Consider the following 20,139-nt stretch of genomic DNA (forward strand, 5'->3'; position numbering starts at 1 on the left):
GCACAACTCCTTCGGATCTTCCAATTTTTTGTCCAATTTCACGATTGGAATAGCCCTCCTCATGGTAAACACTGACCAATACCCGTTCCTCATCATTTAAGTATTTTGCCTTAGGCATTTTAGAAAATCTGAAGAAATTAGGTTAAAAAATTTAATTTAGCTAAGAAATTTGAATGAATGTGTAAAAAAATTGTAAGAATTTACCAAAATATTCAGTTACAAACAATATTCACAAGTTAATCACTTTTAATTTCACTACTGCACTCTTTAACAAACTATGCGTTTATACGAATATGTAGCATTTTTAAGCACAATTTTAAATAGAGACCCGTTATTTTACAACAAAAAGCAATAGATAAGAAACAAATGCACCGATGGTTTACTGTTACCTAAACGAATAGTTTGGAAGAATATTTGTTGTTGTTATTGTTGTAATCTTAAAACAGTTCTAAAGTAAACGAAAAAAATGCAATGCGTTTAAACGAATATGTAGCACTGTAGCTAATCACCGTCACTTGAGTGCAGCTATTAACAAACCCTTCATTTTATATGTATGAATAACTTCTATTGCTGCTTGAGGTGTTTTTTAATTTTACACGAAAATATTTATAGATATCACACGAAGAAGGCTTTATGAATTCCCCGAATGTATTTATAGTTGTGCGTCTCGGTTCATATGATTTTAGTTCATTTTACGCCGTGAAGTAGAATAGTTCGCAATGAGTTTGGCCGGAAAAGTTGTAATAGTAACGGGAGCAAGTTCAGGTATTGGTGCTACCACAGCCGAAGCATTTGCCAAACACGGAGCCAAAGTGGTGTTGGTAGGACGAAATGAAACTAATTTGAAGGCCGCTGAGGCAGCCTGTAAAGCAGCCAACAACAAAGTCCAACTATTGTCTATCACTGCTGATGTAACGGTAGATGCGGAGCGCATTATAAAAACAACTATAGACAAATTTGGACAACTGGATATGTTGGTCAATAATGCCGGTATTGGTGAGGGTGGGCATATATTGGACATTGACGTGGAGCAATTCGATAGAATTATGAATACCAACTTGCGTTCAGTTTTTCTTCTAACCAAATTTGCCGCACCCCATCTCGTTAAAACCCAAGGCAACATTGTAAATGTGTCCAGTGTCGCAGGTATGCGTTCGTTTCCGGGTGTATCCTGCTATTGCACCTCTAAGGCAGCTCTTGATCAGTTTACCAGATGTATTGCTTTGGATTTGGCAGCGAAAAATGTACGTGTAAATGCTGTGAATCCTGGTGTGATAGTGACCGATTTTCATAAGCGTATGGGCATGCCGGGGGAGGAATATGCGAAATATTTGGAACATAGCAAGGACACGCACGCTCTAGGTCGTGTTGGCTCTACGAAGGAGGTGGCCGATGCTATTATCTTTTTTGCCAGTGATACGGCCAGCTTTATAACGGGGGCTACTTTGCCCATCGATGGAGGCAAACATGCAATGTGCCCGCGTTAATTTGTGCATTTATCTATTTTATATTACTGCATTACTCGTATAAGAGTACTATGTTTGTGTGTAAAAAAAATATTAAATTGCATTATAAAGTGTGAGTTTAATTGGCTAACATTTTTATGTGATTATATTTTTACAGCTACTCACAAACTTTTGTAGTTCAAATATAAATAATAAAATGAACAAAGAAATCGAATGATAATTGCTTTCATTAATATTATTTCGCACGTACTTTCATGGCTACATACAGTGGTGGAATAAAGTCTACATACTATACGCATTTCCGTTGGTTTGAAAGTACAAAAAGTTTATTGAGAAATGTGTTTATATATTTTTATTTGAAACCTTTTTCTGTTCACAGTAAACTGAAGAAATCCAAGCTTGAACATAAAACATCAAAGTTATGGGGGCAAAAAGCCAAAATAGCGTTGACAAAAGTCTACATAGAGAACGAAACTCCTAGCAAGGTCGATAGATTACCAGTTTGCTATTTAGCTATGGTGAAAAAGAAAACTATGAGGGGAACTTTGGCTGTCGAATTCCGCATGATCATTTCTCATGTACTCACACACTCGTCCAATCAATCGTTACTCATACAGAAGCAAAGTGTCATTGGTTAATTTTTTTCGTATATCACTAAACAATCTAAGTTTTTTCGTAAACAAACCACTTCGTGGTCACGAGCGAAGTCAGTCCGTTAGTCGATTCTGTGAAATTCGCTCAGAGCCGATTAACGGTCTGTTAAAGAAAGCTCGCCTTTGAAAACGTTTCAATTTGGGTATGCTGTGTTTTTTTTTTGTTTTTTTCTATAACTTTGCTGCGAATTCAATTGAGATTTTACACTTAAGCATTAAAAATGGCTCCGCGAATAGAATATACAGGGTGGCTGATGAATTTTGCTACATTAAGAAATTCAAATAACTTTTTTTTAGTGTATGGAATTCATTTATTTTTTTTTCAAGTTGAAGGTCATTAAATTTTATTAAATGTAGCTTAACTAGTTTTAAAAATAATTGAATTTAAATGCCCCTCATGCTCGTTGACACAAGTGCGGCATCTTAGTAAAAAGTTGTTCATTGCTGCTTTGAGAGTTGCGACAGGAATAGCCGCAATTGTTGCCCGAATGGATTGTTTTAGTTCATCCAAATTTGTTGGCTTTGTTTTATAAACTTCTTGTTTACATAAACCCCACAAGAAAAAGTCAGGTGCAGTAAGGTCAGGCGACCTGGGGGCCAACGAAATTCGGAGTTTCTTGAAATCAGTTTATTGGGAAATTTTCGTCGCAACTCTGTCATAACAGTCTGGGCTATGTGAGACGTTGCCCCATCTTGTTGAAACCACACAGAGTTGAAAGGAATTCTCTTTGGGCATAGTTCTGGATAGAAAAATTCTTTCAGAATTTTCAAATAACGGTCTCCAGTAACCGTAACGGTGGGTTAGAAGTACTCCATATTCGACAATTTTGTTTGTTCACATTGCCGTTTAAATCGAAATGGGCCTCATCAGACATGAAAAGGCAGTTTAACATGTTTTGGTCTTCTTCCACCATTTGCAGGATCTTCTGGCAAAATTCCAAGCGAATCGGCAAGTCTGCTGCACTTAGTTTGTTAACCATTTGAATTTTGTAGGGAAATAAGTCTAAATCTTTGTGCATTATTGTTTGCAAAGACTGTCGGCTGACACCAAGTTGAGCAGATAAGCTTCTTGTTGAAACCCTTGGATTGCTTTGTATAGCTGCAGCTACAGCAGCGATCGTTTCGTCCGTCCGAACTGGTGGGTTTCGATGATAAGGCCTTCTTGCGACTGTTCCTTGCTCAGCAAAATTATTCACCAGTCTCATTATGGTCCATCTGCTCGGGGGATCGCCGCCAAACATCCGCCTGTACTCTCTCTGTACCAAAACTACGGACTCCAGTGCGTGATAGCGGCGGACTATCCAAATTCTTGTTTGCGTGTCCCAGTTATCCATTTTAATAAATTTTAAAGATCAATCTGCAAATTAAAACAAAAATGGAACAAATAACTTAAAAAGAAAAAAAGTTATTCAATTTTTTTTTGGTAGCGGCTTTCATCAGCCACCCTGTACTTTGATCTAAGAAATTGGTGTATTATGATGAAATTTCGAAAATTTTCAACTTGAATCGACCAATAGTGCAGACCATTGTAAATAAGTTTACAAATATTATTTCTACCGAAAAAAAAACCGTACAGCCGTCCAAAGAAGCTATCTCGCAGGGACATCAGTTTGATTCTCAAATAAGTGGGTCAAAATCCAAATGTTAATACTTCAAAATTAGCCAAACACGTAACAGAACATCTGAAAAATGTGTCCATTTGAACGCAATTCGAAGAACTCTAAACAGTAACGGTTTCCGCACTAGAACACCACGCCTCTAATTTCTAAAAAGGGGATGCATTTTTAGCAGAAATTTTTGTTTACAGATAAGTCAAAGTTTAAAATATTAAACAGCGATGAAAAGGCAAAAGCTTGGGGGGAAAAAATGCACTTAATCCGGAAAATTTACTATCAACTGTCCAGCACGGTGGAGGCAACGTTATGGCTTGGAAGGCTGGAAGAATAGCATTTACTGAGGGTAACATGAATCGATATAAAGAGAAATCTTTATCAGAAAATAAAAATAAAAAATAATTGATGCATAACAAACAGATCTCTCTATTCGCAAACTGGAGTTTGAGGGTCGTGCTACGGCAATCTTTCCAAATAAGCAGGATTGTCTATCTCCTTTAAACTGCCGAACACTGTTAGTGTTTTTCAAGCAGAAGTCTTTGCGATCTTCCAGGCATGCAAAATGCTTAGGGAGCGCGGGAGCGATGGAGATATTAACCTTTGCTCCGATATTCAAGCCGCCATCAAGGCGCTGACGATGCCATGATGCAGAACGAAATTAGTAAACTCCTGTAGGGAGAAGATCAAACCAGCCAAGAGTGCAGGTAACATTTTTTTGATCTGGGTTCCAGGACATAGGCACATAGAGCGAAAGGAAATTGTTGATGAGCTTGCCAGGAAGGGGACTGAATTGGCCTCTGAGACCTTCTACCCGGTCATCAGCATCCACCTGGCATTTGTTAAAGAGGAACTGTACAAATTGTTTCTCAGGAAAGCGCAGAAAAGATGGAGCTCCATTTCTTCATGAGCTATTTCGAAAACCCTTGACCCCAGTATAATATACGAAGGGCTCAGAAAGTCCTTCGAACTCCTCGCCATTCAATTTCCAAACTCGTAGCTGTGTTTACCGGTCACTGAACGATCGGCACGCACGCGGAACAGCTAGGGTTACCCCATTGTAGAAGCTGTGGGGACCTTTCAGAGAAGGAGACTGTTGAGCACTTTCTCTGTAAATGTCCGGGTTTGGCAGCTAGACGACTAAGGTGCAGTGCTCCAACCTAAATCCCATCATTCTTCTCCGTTATATCAACAGCTCTGGCTGGCTGTAGATATCTGTCTGTTGGAGGTCTCATAATGGTATCAGTATCAGTGCTATTGGGGGAGTGCCAGACTGGCACTTCAACCATTTCACCTACCTACCTAGAGGGTTTAGGAACTATAAAAAATAGAATTTTTAATATTCAAACGTAGCTTGGAGCGGAGTAGAACATTGGATCACGCGTTTTGCACTCTTTCTGCTCGACCACTCATCTGTTCAAGTTCAGAGTAGTAGCAGCAGTAAAAATGAAAACCAGGCAGCAGCGGAGCAATTTCAATCCCTTGTCACAAGATCCTTTTCACATAAGCTAAAATCCATTACTTAAAGTTCGAATTGTTGTAGCATCCACCGTATGCACCAGATTTGGCTCGTAGCGACTTCCATCTTTTTCCAGACCTAAAAAAATGCATGCATGGAAAGGGTTTTCATGAAATAATGAGGTCATAACAGCTGCGGAGGCGTACTTTGCAGCCCTTCTAGATTATCAGGGATGGGATTCATTAATTGAAATCTCGTTGGCACAACTGAGCGGATGTTCAGGGAGACTATACTGAATAAGTGAAAAAGTGTATCTGAAACCACAAAATTGTGTTTTTCTTATCAAACCGAAAAATTTGTCTAGCAACCGAGTGCACTCAAAGAGGGCTTAATAGAAGCCTGGAACAGTATAAGATTTGCAGAATTCACAAGTTTGGTTGTATCGATGCCTAGTGGTCTTCAAGCGGTTATTGATGCTAACAGTGGACCAACTGAATACTAAAAAGCAACAATCCAACAACTTAATCCTAGATAAGTAAAGTTTTCACACTGAAGTAAGTTATCCACCGTAGCCGAATGGATTGTTGCGTGATTACCATTCGGAATTCACAGAGACAACGTAGATTCAAATCTCGGTGAAACCAAAATTAATAAAAACATTTTTCTAATAGCGGTCGCCCCTCGGCAGACAACGGCTAACCTCCGAGTGTATTTCTGCCATGAAAAAGCTCCTCATAAAAATATCTGCCGTTCGGAGTCGGCTTGAAACTGTAGGTCCCCCAATTTATGGAACAACATCAAGACGCACATCACAAATAGAAGGAGGAGCTCGGCCAAACACCCAAAAGGGTGTACGCGCCAATTATATACTCGTATATATATACGAGGGGTGCCTTTTATATTTCGGGATTAGAGAAAAAAAACAAATTTTAATCATCGAAAATCACTTTATCGTTTTTCAAAATATTCTCCATGAAGATCTATACACTTTTGCATGCGTTTGAACCAATTGTCGAAGCACTTTTGCCACTCTGAATGAGGTACCTTCAAAACATGCATTCTGAATGCCGCAACCGCTTCTTCAGGCATCGAAAAACGTTGACCCCTCAGTTTGTTTTTTACGTACGGGAATAAAAAGAAGTCATTCGGTGCCGAGTCAGGACTATACGGCGGATGACCCATTAATTCGATGTTGTTTTGGGTGCTCAAAAATGCAGTTGTTTCAGCCGATGTGTGAGAGCTCGCATTGTCCTGGTGAAGAGTGATCCGTCTTTGGCGATTGGTTTTCCTAATTTCTTGGAAGACAACTGGCAAACAAATGGTTGTGTACCACTCAGAATTTACTGTTCTACGTTGTTCTAGTGGTACGGTTGCGACATGTCCAGTTTTTTCGAAAAAACAGGCGACCATTTGCTTGGAAGTGCTTCGTGCGCGAAGAACTTTTGTTGGATTTGGCTCATCTTGAAACACCTATACCAGAGTTCCCCAAACTTTTTTGTGTCGTAGACCCCTTGCCATGTTTTTCCGTGTTGGGTAGACCCGCTACTTATCTGATATTGATTTCCTGTAAATTTCTAACTGTAGTGAAGTTTAGTGCTAAAAACTTAAAGTAAAAACACATGTTAATTTATACATTTATTAATTGAATATTAATTGAACTTAAATTAAAACTACTCAAAATAAAATTTTGTATCTGTTATGTAAAATATACGTAACAGAAAATAAACTATAAATAAAATAACATAAGCAATAAGTCAATATTTTTAGTGAGAAGGATGAACCTGATGCTTTAATAATAAATTATCAACATTTGGCGTCAATTTTGTAAGGGTTAATCTTAGGGTAAGGGTTTCTTTTTTTCGTTAGGAGATTGGTAACAGCGCTGAACCCCCTTTCCAGTAGGTATGACTATGGAAAGGAAATTAAAAATTTCCTCGCTATACTCCATAATACGGGATAAGTAACGGGTATGTTGTTTTGCAGCCAGAATTGCTGATATCCGTTCTTACACTTGACGTTTCCATTAATTGACGTTGGCAATATTTTAACCATTAAAATATTGCCAACGTCATTTATTACATTCTATAATCTATATATATAAAATTCAAATTATGTATGTATCTATAGATCGACTTGCGTCCTAAACGCATAAACCGATCGTAACCAGATTTGAAACACGAACTGGATATCTTACCGGGATGGTCATAGGCTAAAAAATATTTTGATATATATAGGGGGCGTGGCACCTGCCATACAAATGGAGTTTTTAACAGTCCGTATTTCTGAAAGTATTTACGTTAGGCCACTGAAATTTGGTAAGGGGTTATATGACATTAATCCTTACCACATCCAGAAAAACTGCGTATAACGAAAAAGGGGGTGTGGCACCTCCCATACAACTGGAATTTTTAACAGTCCGTATTTCTGAAAGTATTTACGTTAGACTACTGGAATTTGGTAAGGGGTTATATGACATTAATCCTTACCACATCCACAAAAACTGCGTATAACTAAAGAGGGGGCGTGGCACCTCCCATGCAAATGGATTTTTTAACAGTCCGTATTTCTGGAAGTATTTACGTTAGACTACTGAAATTTGGTAAGGGGTTATATGACATTAATCCTTACCACATCCACAAAAACTGCGTATAACTAAAGAGGGGGCGTGGCACCTCCCATGCAAATGGATTTTTTAACAATCCGTATTTCTGGAATTATTTACGTTAGACTACTGGAATTTGGTAAGGGGTTATATGACATTAATCCTTACCACATCCAGAAAAACTGCGTATAACGAAAAAGGGGGCATGGCACCTCCCATACAACTGGAATTTTTTATAGTCCATATCTCTAGAAATATTTAGGCTAGACCAATGAAATTTGGGAAGGGGTTGTATGAGGTTAATTTCTAACACCTCCAAGAAAACTGAGAAAAACGAAAAAGGGGGCTTGGCACCTTCCATATAAATGCAATTTTTCATTGTCCATATCTCCGGAAGTATTTGGGCTAGACAACTGAAATTTGGTAAGAGATTATATAAGGTGATAGCTAGAAATGGCGCGTGACACCTCCTATACAAATGGGATTTTTCATACTGCATATTACTGGACGCATTTATGGTAGAATACCAAAAATTGGTAAAAAGTTTAATGAAGTTAGTATTTAGTACTCCTAGAAAAAATATGAGCTTAGAGAAAAATGGGGGTTCGACCATTTGATATAGAAACGAATTTATATTATCAACGATAGAGGTTACGGATCAAAAAGTCGCGTACGAAACTATTCAAGGAATGATTATTGAAAATAAGAGAGGATTAATTTTTTTGGATGCGCCTGGAGGAACCGGCAAAACATTTCTGCTTAATTTGATATTGGCTGATGTAAGAGAAAAGAAAGAAATCGCTGTGGCAGTTGGTTCTTCAGGAATAGCGGCTACCCTTTTGTGTGGCGGACGAACAGCTCACTCAGCTTTTTAGTTACCACTGTCTATGCAAATATCTGACACACCGATGTGCAATATAAGCAAAAACTCAGGTCAAGGTAGGGTTCTAAAGACATGTAAGCTAATCGTGTGGGATGAGTGCACAATGGCCCATAAAAAGTCGCTGGAAGCTTTAGACCGATCTCTGAGAGACTTGAGAGGTAATGATCAACCCATGGGTGGTGCCTTACTCTTAATGGCAGGGGATTTTCGACAAATTCTTCCAGTTATTCCGAAAGGAACCGTCGCAGATGAAGTGAATGCCTGCTTAAAATCGTCATACCTATGGGACTACGTTCAAAAATTGGCTCTTTCTACAAATATGAGAGCACATTTGGGAGGAGATGCTTCAGCAGAAGTTTTTTCTGAACAACTACTTACAATAGGCAATGGAAAAATACCAGTTTCTTTACCACCAAATTTAATTTCTTTTCCTCCAGGTTTTTGTCAACTTATGTTATCAGCCGATGCCTTGATAGAAAGGGTATTTCCAAATATTTCAGCTAATCACACAAACTATAAATGGCTTCGAGAAAGGGCAATTTTGGCACCTAAGGATGACGATGTAAATGTCATTAATTCCAAAATTCAAGAAATACTACCAGGAACTGTCACAACTTATCATTCCATTGACACAGTCGTCGAAGAATCCCAGGCTGTTCATTATCCCGTTGAGTTTCTTAACTCCTTGGACCCATCAGGAATTCCTCCTCATCGACTGATGCTTAAAAAGGGGGCCATGATAATTATGCTGCGTAATTTGGATCCTCCACGTTTATGCAATGGCACAAGGCTAATCATCACGAAACTTTTACCGAATGTTATAGAAGCTATGGTTTTATCAGGAAATTTTGAAAACCACAAAGTTTTCATACCAAGAATTCCAATGATACCGACGGATAACCTTTCAATTTTAAACGCCTCCAATTTCCTATTAGACTGGCTTTCGCAATGTCCATAAGTAAAGCTCAGGGACAATCATTAGCTGTAGTAGGAGTCAATCTAACCAACTCATGTTTTACCCATGGCCAATTATAGGTAGCCTGCTCCAGAGTTGTCGCACCGAAAAACCTTTTTATTTATACTCAAAATAATATAACAAAAAATGTCGTACATCCGATCGTTTTAAATAATACCTAAACTGACTTAAAAAAGTTAAAGTTGTTTTATTTACATTGCATAGTTTTTGATAGAAATGTGGGGTGAAACCCACGGGTATAAGCTAGTATATAATAAATTTTTTACTTCATAGGTGCTTTTATAAATAATGGATATATATTTTGATATTATAAGATAGTATGATGTAAGTAAATAGGTACTATCAGTGTATGTGTTGAGATCCACTATCGCGGACCCCCATTTTCATTTCATTCACCCCCAAATTTTTTTTTCGCTGACGCAGACCCCTTGCAGGTTGTCATAGACCCCCAGGGGTCGATATAGACCACTTTGGGAATCACTGACCTATACAGTCGACTGTTGTTTACTTTCGGGCTCATACGCGTAAATCCATGATTCATCACCTGTCACGATGTCATAGACGTGTTTCAAAGCCCCGCGATCGTATTTTTTGAGCATTTCCTTCGACCAATCGACACGAGCCTTTTTTTGAGCGATTGACAAATTGTGTGGGATCCAACGCGAACAAATTTTTTTGACAGTCAAACGTTTATGCCATATTGAATGTATGCTGGTCCCACTTATGCCTAAGATTGTCTCAATCTCACGATAGGTCACATGACGATCTTGCAATATCAGTTCGCGCACAGCATCAATGGTTTTCGGAACAACAACTGATTTTGGACGACCTTCACGAAATTCGTCTTGGAGTGAACTACGACCACGATTGAATTCACCATACCATCGATAAACACTGGTCCTTGATGGAGCTTCATCGCCAAAAAATGAATTAAGTTCATCCATGCAATGTTGCTGGGTTAATCCTCGTCGAAAGTTGTAAAAAATAATCGCACGAAAATGTTCACGATTTAATTCCATTTTTGGACCGAGATGAATCTTTTAAGTTACTGTAAACAACACAAATAGCGCTGATATTTCAAAACGTTTTGAGTATGTAAAAGCCAAAAAATGCCAAACTTTGCGATACAGCTGTCAGTTGCCAGATTGCAAAACCAGGGTTGCCAAATCCCGAAATATAAAAGGCACCCCTCGTATTTAGCTATGGTGAAAAGGAAAATTGTGAAGGGAACTTTGGCAGTCACGTCACTTGTAGATTCTGCAGCCTAATTCTGCACGATTATTTCATTACTGCACCTCGGTAGTCTAGCATAAGTGCACTAGCCTGCCATCCCATAGGTTGTGGGTTCGAGTCACACTTTTCCAAACTTACCTATTTTCCTAGTTTCTATGAAAAAAAAACAAATAATCATAATTTCACTCCTCAGCCCCAACAGCCTTCCAATCCTTACTCCCGCACAAAAGTTAGCGCATTACTTGCATTGTGGCTGCTAAAACAAGCAAAAAACAAAGAAAAAATAAACAGTTACACATTGCGTCAGTGGCGCCAGCAAGAAGAAGTGGGCAATCGCGGTAATAGCGCAGACACACGAAATTTAGCGAAGTCCTCAACCATCTGTGCGATCTTTCTGCCAGAAAAATGTGAAACACAGGTGACGCTCCAAGCAGTAAGAAGACGTTTTTCCTAAGCAACGACAGGTGGGCATTTCCCACTACTTAGGACTGGTAGCGGCAGGCTAATCACCTACCTCGTCAGAAATCAAAAACAAAAAACAAAAAAAAAACAAAAAGTGCGTGTAGCGTAGTACACATAACAAAAGTGAAACTTTCAAAGCAGACAAAGAAAGAGGGAGAGACCTGAGAGAGAATGAGAGAGAGAGAGAGTAAGTATATATATCTAAATAAATTACCAACATTTGCAGGGAATACAAATAGACAAAATTTACAAAAATATATATAAGGTATAGCTCTCTCTCTCTCTCTCTCCTTTTCCTCTACTTTATATCTTTTTCTCTCTCGCAGAACGAAAATTCATAAAACGTCGCATGGCATTGAAATTTTACTCCCCATTCTCGCTCGTCCATCGACGCCTAAGAAGTTTCACTTTGAAAAAAAAGAAAAAAAAAAATAGATTAACGAAACCAACGCAAGACTGAGTCTTGTCGAGGCCTTATGCTCCCGAGTGGAGTGAACAAGGAAAAAAAAATGCATTAAATATTTACACACTTGTCCAATCAGCCGTTGCTCAGACGGCAACGAAGTGTCATTGGTAAATTTTTTTCGAATATCACTAAACAATCTTAGCTTTGTCGTAAACAAGCCAATGATAGTGAAGAAGATTGCGCCTTCCGAATTTGCTGTGTCGTAAGAGTCCATCAATAAAAAAACAAAAGGAAGGGGAATTGCTTGTTTGTGAAGAAGAGAGTAGGCGGAAAAAATGGATACATCCAAATAAAGGGTTTTCCAATAAAAGGTGGTATTCCCATAAAATATCAATGGTTTCGTTGCTTGTGTGGCACGTAGCACCGTCTTGTTGAAAATAAACGTTGTCCAGACCAATGCCATCGAATTCCGGCCATAAAAAATCGTTAATCATCTCTCGATAGCGCAATCCCTTCACCGTAACTGTTGCTCCAGCTTCATTTTCGAAAAAGTAAGTTCCAATGACTCCGCCAGGCCATAAACTGCGCCAACCAGTCACACGTTGAGGATAAAGAGTCTTTTCAGCAATAACTCTTGGATTTTCTGAGCGCCAGACCTGTCAATTTTGCTTGTTGGCGAAGCCACCGAGGTGGAAATGGGAATCATCACTCAAGATGGGTTTTCGATGGAATTCCGGATCATTTTCATGCATTTCAACGACCCAATCAGCAAAGAGAACAAAGACACGACGTTGTTGATGATCGGCCGGCTTGAGTTCTTGTGTTAACTGGTTGGTTGGTTAGAGTGGTGATTCAGCCAGAATCCAACTAGCGCTTCCGCACCATTTTGTTGCCACATCCTCGTTACCAAATTGTTTAACAGTTATTTGCAGCAGGACTATATCCAGTCTGTGCGGTTTAGGAACCTTATTAGGTTGTTGACGTCTAAGCCAGACAGTTGCTCGAGACTCTCGAACAGCGGTTTGCCCAGGGTTAACATTCTGTCCTTCCATAGGGCAGGGCATTCACAGAGGAAATGGAAGATTGTTTCTTTTTCCTCCGGTTGTTTACAACTATGACAGTATTTATTGTGAGGGATGCCCATTTTGGCGGCTTGTTCTCCGATAGACCAGAAGCCAGTTAGACTGCCGTAAGTCTACAGGTGTCCCGTCGTTTCATGTTTATTAATGTCGACGATTGCTTGAGGTTGTAGGTGGGCCATAACGTTCTGCTGATTTTGCATTTCGTCTGGTCTCTCCATCTACAATCTGCAATTCGAAGGTATTTTAGGGAAATTGCGTTCTGGACCGCACCTAGTGGAGTGAATACTGGTACTGCAAGAGCGCTATTCATGGCAGATCCCCCTCTTGCCAGTTCATCAGCTTTTTCGTTACCTTCTATGTTCCGGTGTCCCGGGACCCAAATTAAGGTTACTCTATGGTTTTCACTCAAGTTGGTGAGGCTATTCCTGCTTTGCTCCACCACTTTAGAGGTTGTTATAGTCGCGTCCAGCGCCTGGATTGCGGCTTGGCTATCCGAAAGAATAGCGATATTGCCCTTAAAAGAGAAATCTGCGACTAGTAACCTACAGGCTTCCCCAATTGCTAGTACTTCCGCTTGGAAGACGCTGCTGGTATTTGGAAGACGCACAGATTTTTCAATTCCAAGTCTATGAGAATATATACCAGCTCCAACACCACAATCCATTTTACTGCCATCTGTATAGACTGTGGTATCGAAGTTGTTTAGAGAGAATCCCTTATTCCATTCTTTTTTAGATGGAAAGAGTGTAGCAAAATTCCTATTGAACGTTACCATCGGGACGATGTAGTCAGTCCTCACCGAGGTTAACTGAGTTTGTCGCGATAATAGACTAGGACTGGACTTTATAAGCCTTAAGACTCAAATCTTTATGCAAAATACGGTGTAATGACGTTTGTGGAATGCCTAATTCCAAAGAACCTGGGTTTTCTTCAACACTTTCGGCTACAACAGCAATATTTTCGGCTGTTCTTGAGCGACGTGCACGGGTTTTATTCTTCATATCACTAACTTGTTTCAACAGCTCGAATTTGTTCAACAATTTCTGTATTACGGTTGTTGTTGTTGTAGCAATATAAACATTCCCCATACTTACATACAGGGAATGCTGCTGGAGTGACAGTCCTTGGCCGGATATAAATCCGTGTCGTTTCGGCAACGTAGAACCGACTGTCTTGGAAACGTCTGTATTTCGGTCCAACAAGGTGCTCCACGATGACCGAGTTTTGCGAACCGTCTCTGCCAAATTTTCACCATTTTTATAGTGAATTTTAATAATTTCATTGCGTTGTTTAAGCGTCTATCGTTCCATTTTTATAAATTACGTGGCTTCTACTTGTCAAATGTCAAAAAATGACTACCTTTAATAGATTCCCCTTGACTACGGCATTATCACAGCCCACCTCTAATTAATTATCCCTAGGTTGGTTCGCTCCGCAGGTTTATGTGGTTATGGTTATGGCACCTCTAATTCAGCCTTAAGTATACGAGAGTGTTTCAATACGTAACCATTTGAGAATCAAGGGGGAAGGAACTCTTATCACTGTGCAGATTTAGTATTTTGCACAACAACTCAGATATGTGCATGCAGTTCCACTCCTCCATTTCATCTAGTCAAGGTTATCGCTATTTACGACAACTAACTTTTTTTGCATTCTCACATCATGCTTTTGCAAATGCTCGTATATTCATTATCAGATTAGTTCTCCCTGCACGCGTGAGGTAGAATGTAGTGCACACGACTTCGGCGGATGCCACAGACCACTTGTGCTTATCTTATCATCTGCTAAGCGTAAAAGAAATATAGTATATTAGAAAAAAAATCCCCTGACAATCGCCAAACATAAAAAGTTCAGACACAAGCCGTTCCTCACACAGTCGTCATAATGAGTTTCAACGGTAAAGTTGTGATTGTAACTGGTGCTAGTTCTGGCATTGGTGCCGCCACCGCTAAGGCATTTGCTATACGCGGCGCTAAAATTGCGCTCGTTGGCCGCAATGTCGATAATCTTAAAGCTGTCGAATCAGACTGCAAGGCAGCCAACAGCAATGCTGAATTGCTGCTCATTCCAGCCGATGTCACCGTCGATGCTGAGCGTATCATCAATAAAACAGTGGACGAATTCGGACAATTGGATGTGCTTGTCAACAATGCCGGTATTTTGGCTTACGGCAGCATTTTGGATATTGATGTAGAGCAATTCGACTCGTTGCTTAATACTAATTTACGTTCGATTTTCCTGCTCACCAAGTTGGCCGCACCGCACCTCATCAAGACGCAAGGTAATATAGTGAATGTTTCGAGTGTAGCTGGCACGCGCACCTTTCCCAACACCTCCAGCTATTGCACCTCTAAGGCGGCAGTTGATCAGTTCACTAGATGTATTGCCTTGGATTTAGCGTCGAAAAATGTGCGTGTAAATGCCGTGAATCCTGGTGTGGTCGTGACGGACATTCATGCGCGCAGTGGCATGACTGAGGAAGCTTATGCTGATTACATGCGTCGCGCCAAGGAAACGCACGCGCTCGGACGTGTAGGCACTACGAAGGAAGTGGCCGATACCATTGCATTTTTGGCCAGTGACGAGGCAACCTTCATCACTGGCGCCACCGTGCCTGTGGATGGTGGCAAGCAAGCCATGTGCCCGCGTTAAAAGCGAGAAATAAACATCAGTGTGAATGTATTGAAATGTTATTGTTGTTTGATATAATTAAATATTTGTGAATTAAGAATATCAGAGTTATCCGATTTTGTTCCTACTATCATTTCTCCCAAGGTTTTTTTAAAAATGTTGTGACTTTGTTAATGTCAAATCAAACAAAATGCGGTTTAGAAAGTTTCCGTTTTGCATTGTTGCCTCACCCACAGCAGCTGAATAAGTTTCGCAGGTCCCAAATGTTAGAACAGAATTGTCTAATACCGATCGCATCTCGTCAAGCAACCACCTGCCGTTCGAAGGCGATGTAAAACTGACGGTTCTTCTACTTGTGGGCTGATGAGCTGACTAAACAGGGAACCCTGGAGCCGGTTTCATTGCAAAATGAGAGTGTTGAGGTTCCCCTGGGAACTTGTGGTCTACTCATAGAAATACAGGCCTCGCCTGAACTTAGCGAGCGCTGGACTAGTGCGCAAACGTGCAAAGTCGCGAGTACCTTCTGGCCATGGCTAGAACGGTGGCGTTCGAGGGAACTCCTAAGGCGAAGAAAGTCGCAACTAATTTGGTGGGACATTGTCCGTTAGGTATTCATGCGGTGAGACTTGGGATTGCCCCGAGACCTTTCTTCAGATGCTGTCTGGAGGATGAGGTAGAATCATATCAGCACCTTCTTCTCAGCTGGGCTTTTACTTTTTTACTGCACCTGCGGATATTGCGGGTTTGAATATCACGCGCCTGGTGAATTTTATTAGTAGCTTAAAGCGCTTAATACAAGCGTAATTAGTTGGTCGTCATCCTCTAATCCAGAGTCCCTTCTTCCCCTTGTAAGGCACTTTCCCCTATGATATCGCAATGGACGAATTTTGATTCTTTGTCTAAGTCGGCTCCCTCGTGTGGGCAGCCTTATTCTGTCATATCCGTGTAAAAAAAAAACATCAAAACGCACACCACAAACACCTGTCCAATGATAGTTCAATTCCAATGAATTTTAAATCGATCAAGGTTTGGATGAGTCATTCAAGCTTCCTTTAAACCTATTTTCCGAAAGAAATTCAAGAATAATATATTATTATTATTATTATTTATTAGGAAAAATATATAGATATTAAACCTAATTGCATATAAGAGTGCTAGCTACAATGGCCATCGACTCCGAATATATAAGTAAGTTCCTAATATAATATTATATTAAATCTAAATTCTCAAAATATTTACATAGGATGGTGTTCTTAGCAATTTTAGATACTGATTAGTAATTAAATATTTTTGCCTAATACTCTCTAAAACCCAACAAGTGTGGAATATATGATCGACGACGGACATAATATTGCTGCAAAAAGGGCATCTTGGTTTTGGACTTCCGGTGAGAATATGTTGGTGAGTTATTTGCGTATGCCCGATCCTTAGACGTGTGAAAATGGTTGCTTGTAGACGAGTGATATTACTGGCGTAGAGAAGTTTATCGCGAGTCGGCTTAAGGTTGAAGTATCGATGTTGGTAATTTTCTCATTCTGTGAGTCGCTTTTGATGGGAGTGTTGACGTAACATTTTTTTCAGATCATTATAATCGTTTGTCTCATACTAAAAGGTAGGTGCTAATCCAAAGTATTTCGCTGCACTATCAGCTTGTTCATTCACAGGAATGCCGACATGCAAAGGTCACGGATCTTGGCTATTATTGTTGAGGTCTTGCATGCGTTTTGAACTGCATTTAAGAAGGAAAAACTATCGGAACATATAACGAATTTGCCCTTTAGATGAATGGCATGTTCTAGAGCTTTGTGGATAGCAAAAGCGTCGGCAGTAAATACAGATGTATGTGGAGGAAGCGTACCGCCTCTGATGGTACTGCCGTTCGATGAGGTAACTGCAAAGGCAGTGTTTGTTGCTTTAGAGCCGTCAGTAAAAATAGTTACAAAATTTACTTGTTTGTAGTTGTTGAAGATTTCCAAAAACAAATTGTAAGAAACTTTCATTACTGGTGTTGGATTTATTTAAAGCATGGAGCATGTATCAATTTTGAATTCACTTATCAGCCAAAATTCCAATTTTTACTTTTTTTTTTGCTTCGTTCAAACACGAGTTTATGGTCTTAACTAAAGCACTTATTTTTGTTTTTTTCATTTTTCATGAGCCTGTCAGGAGTTATGCTGACAACGCGGACGCACCTTTTTTTCTAGGGGTCACCGGAAATGACGTAACAATGGAGGGGTTTTAATTTTTTTTTTTAATTTTCAGAAATTATTCTTTAAATATGTATCTATAAGACAGAAAAAAGTTTGAATTAAATAAATAATTTTTTACATGGAAAAAAAAATATTGAAAATAGGCCTTTTTTTACCAGACGCAACCCATGTAACCCCTTAAATAGAAGAACAAAAGCAGACCTCCCCGCAAATGCTGTTTTGTTGGAACGTAATTTGACCTTTTGACTGTAATAAAAAAAATTTGTGTGTTTACTAATATTCACTGTGACATATCAAATTTACTTGATTTTTTGGCGTCTTTAACATAGAATAGCTGTCACTGTCAAAATATTGACTACATAAATAGATATGAGGTTAGTAACAAATACGAAACTAATTCGTTGTACACCCGATACTATTTTTGTTAAAATGGGGTTGGTCCAATAAATAGCCCTTCTGATCCTTTTTTGGCATACAAGTCTGCCTTCTCGTTTCCTTCGTGCCCCTCATGTCCTGGTACCCAAATCAGTGAGGTTAGGACTTTTGACTTGAATGTGAAGCTATTCAAGGCTTTGAGCACCGATTGGCTGTCCGAAAGTATTTTAATTTTTACTTTCTCGAACCCTCCTTTGGATATGATTTCCACTGTTTCCATTATTAGAGCTCCGCATGGAAAATTGTGGTATTTTGGCCTCTTTATCCGATTTTCAATGTGTAGCTTCCAATGCAGTTTGGCTTGGAAGTGCTGAAAATCAAAACACAAATCCAAAAGCCAGAATTGCATATTCGAGATTCTTTTTTTTTTTTGCCAGCCTTACTTTATTTGCTTTTCCTAATGGTTGTTTATTTTTTGGGGCAATTAATTCGTTCATTAAAAAAATTTTATAAAAAAAAAAGTATTAAGTAAAGTGATATTTATCAATATTTATTAATTACAAAATGATAGTTTTTCCATATATTTCTTATTCTATAAAAGGATGTCACACCCTCTTCTAAAACTTCAGTAAGTATCGTTTAAGTAAATTGAAATATTTGATAGTAAAAAATAAAGTCGGATCACCCCAAAGCTATCAGTATCATTTATTCTCGTATGGGAATTACTGTGGGCTGCCAAGGCACTTCTGTTGTAGTTGTTATGCGTTCGAAAAATGAATTTTCTAACATGATCATCGGCACGCAAGTGTTTTCAGATAGCGTCTTAGCTGTAGCTTCTCTGTTGGCAATGGGTTGTATATTCGTTACAGCAGCAGGTCGTTCAGATGGTACAGTGATTGGTGACTAAGAAAAAAAGTAGGCAAAAGGAGAACATTAGTTGCTACATCTTTAGTGTGAAATTTAAAATTATGGACACCAAATTTCCCAAGAGAGAGAGCAAATTACGTACTCACCTCTACGACATCCCCTGTAAATATCAAAGTTATTCACCACCCCGCCCGTACTCACCAACTCAGGCACCGGATATGGCACTGGCCTTGCAATTGGCACTGGCAGCACCGGTGGATAGAACTTGCGCGCGATGAATGCATGAATTATTGACGCAATGCTCAACGCTGCTGCTGTCTTGGCGGGCACAATAATGGGCGCTGGTGGCGGACCCACAGGAGCGGCAGGTGCGACTACAGGTGGAAAATATGGCGGCCGATATAAAGGCGGTGGTGGCGGTGCAAAAGTAGGATTCTGGTAGGGATGCGGTGGGTACCATGGAGGCAAGGCATAGGAATTTGGTGCGGCATACGGTGGCGGAGCATAAGGATGATAGGGAAGAGCGAAAGGGGGCTGTGCAAACGGAGAGCCCAAACCAAATGGCGCAAACGGTACGGGCCCAAATGGCGCTGGCAAATAGGGACCATTTGAGTCTAGGCCATAGATGCTGCGTTTATGACGACGAGCAGTCGAACTCAAAGACATGGTGCAGAGCTGAAATTAAAACACAAAAAAAAAAAAAAAAATAGGTTACTTTTTTGATTGTTCAAATATCAAAGACCTCATTATTTTTACTCACCACCCAGATGATGCGTTGCAAATACTTGTGGCGGCAGCTCAACAGCATTTCACTCCAACTCACTTTCGATGTCTACAAATCATCTACTGAATTCAAATCTATGCTGCACTCTCTTTATATAAATACTCTTTCTGCTTGCCAAGCTGGGCCTTCTTTTGCAGATGCAAATTAGCGGTGATGTGCAAGTCAGAATGAATTTCTTGCAAGTTAGAATGATGTTGCAAGTTCACCATTTCGCAGACGGTTATATGCAAATGTTGCGATTTGCTTTTTTTCTTCTTCTTATTCATAATTTAAAAGAAACTAGACAATACTTTTACTTGTAATCAGTCTTAATTGGTGTTATGTTGACAAATTGCAACAAATGCATGATTTTTTTTTTTTGTGCGCCAACACTTTTTTCACCACTTTTTAAGCTCTACGGATTTTAATTTATCTCGATTTCCAGCAAAAGATTCTGTGCC

At 39.5% G+C, this 20,139-nt stretch overlaps 3 protein-coding genes across 3 annotated transcripts; 2 read left to right on the forward strand and 1 right to left on the reverse strand.

Annotated features, from left to right (window-relative positions):
- Nucleotides 1-679: 679 nt before the first annotated feature.
- LOC129239222 (3-oxoacyl-[acyl-carrier-protein] reductase FabG-like) lies at nucleotides 680-1,680 on the forward strand. The gene has a single exon (XM_054874571.1). It carries the CDS (start codon nucleotides 720-722, stop codon nucleotides 1,485-1,487), a length of 768 nt encoding a protein of 255 aa, XP_054730546.1. The 5' UTR covers nucleotides 680-719; the 3' UTR covers nucleotides 1,488-1,680.
- A 12,993-nt stretch (nucleotides 1,681-14,673) lies between these two features.
- LOC129237583 (uncharacterized oxidoreductase TM_0325-like) lies at nucleotides 14,674-15,514 on the forward strand. The gene has a single exon (XM_054872409.1). It carries the CDS (start codon nucleotides 14,717-14,719, stop codon nucleotides 15,482-15,484), a length of 768 nt encoding a protein of 255 aa, XP_054728384.1. The 5' UTR covers nucleotides 14,674-14,716; the 3' UTR covers nucleotides 15,485-15,514.
- A 3,239-nt stretch (nucleotides 15,515-18,753) lies between these two features.
- On the reverse strand, nucleotides 18,754-19,723 carry LOC129237188 (uncharacterized). The gene is made up of 3 exons (XM_054871699.1): nucleotides 19,676-19,723; nucleotides 19,117-19,590; nucleotides 18,754-18,951 (listed from the first exon to the last, which is right to left on the reverse strand). The coding sequence occupies exons 1-3, from the start codon at nucleotides 19,721-19,723 to the stop codon at nucleotides 18,754-18,756; spliced, it is 720 nt and encodes a 239-aa protein (XP_054727674.1).
- Between the last annotated feature and the right edge of the window lie 416 nt (nucleotides 19,724-20,139).

This window comes from Anastrepha obliqua, chromosome 2 (assembly GCF_027943255.1).
Source record: "Anastrepha obliqua isolate idAnaObli1 chromosome 2, idAnaObli1_1.0, whole genome shotgun sequence".
Lineage (NCBI taxonomy): Eukaryota > Metazoa > Arthropoda > Insecta > Diptera > Tephritidae > Anastrepha > Anastrepha obliqua.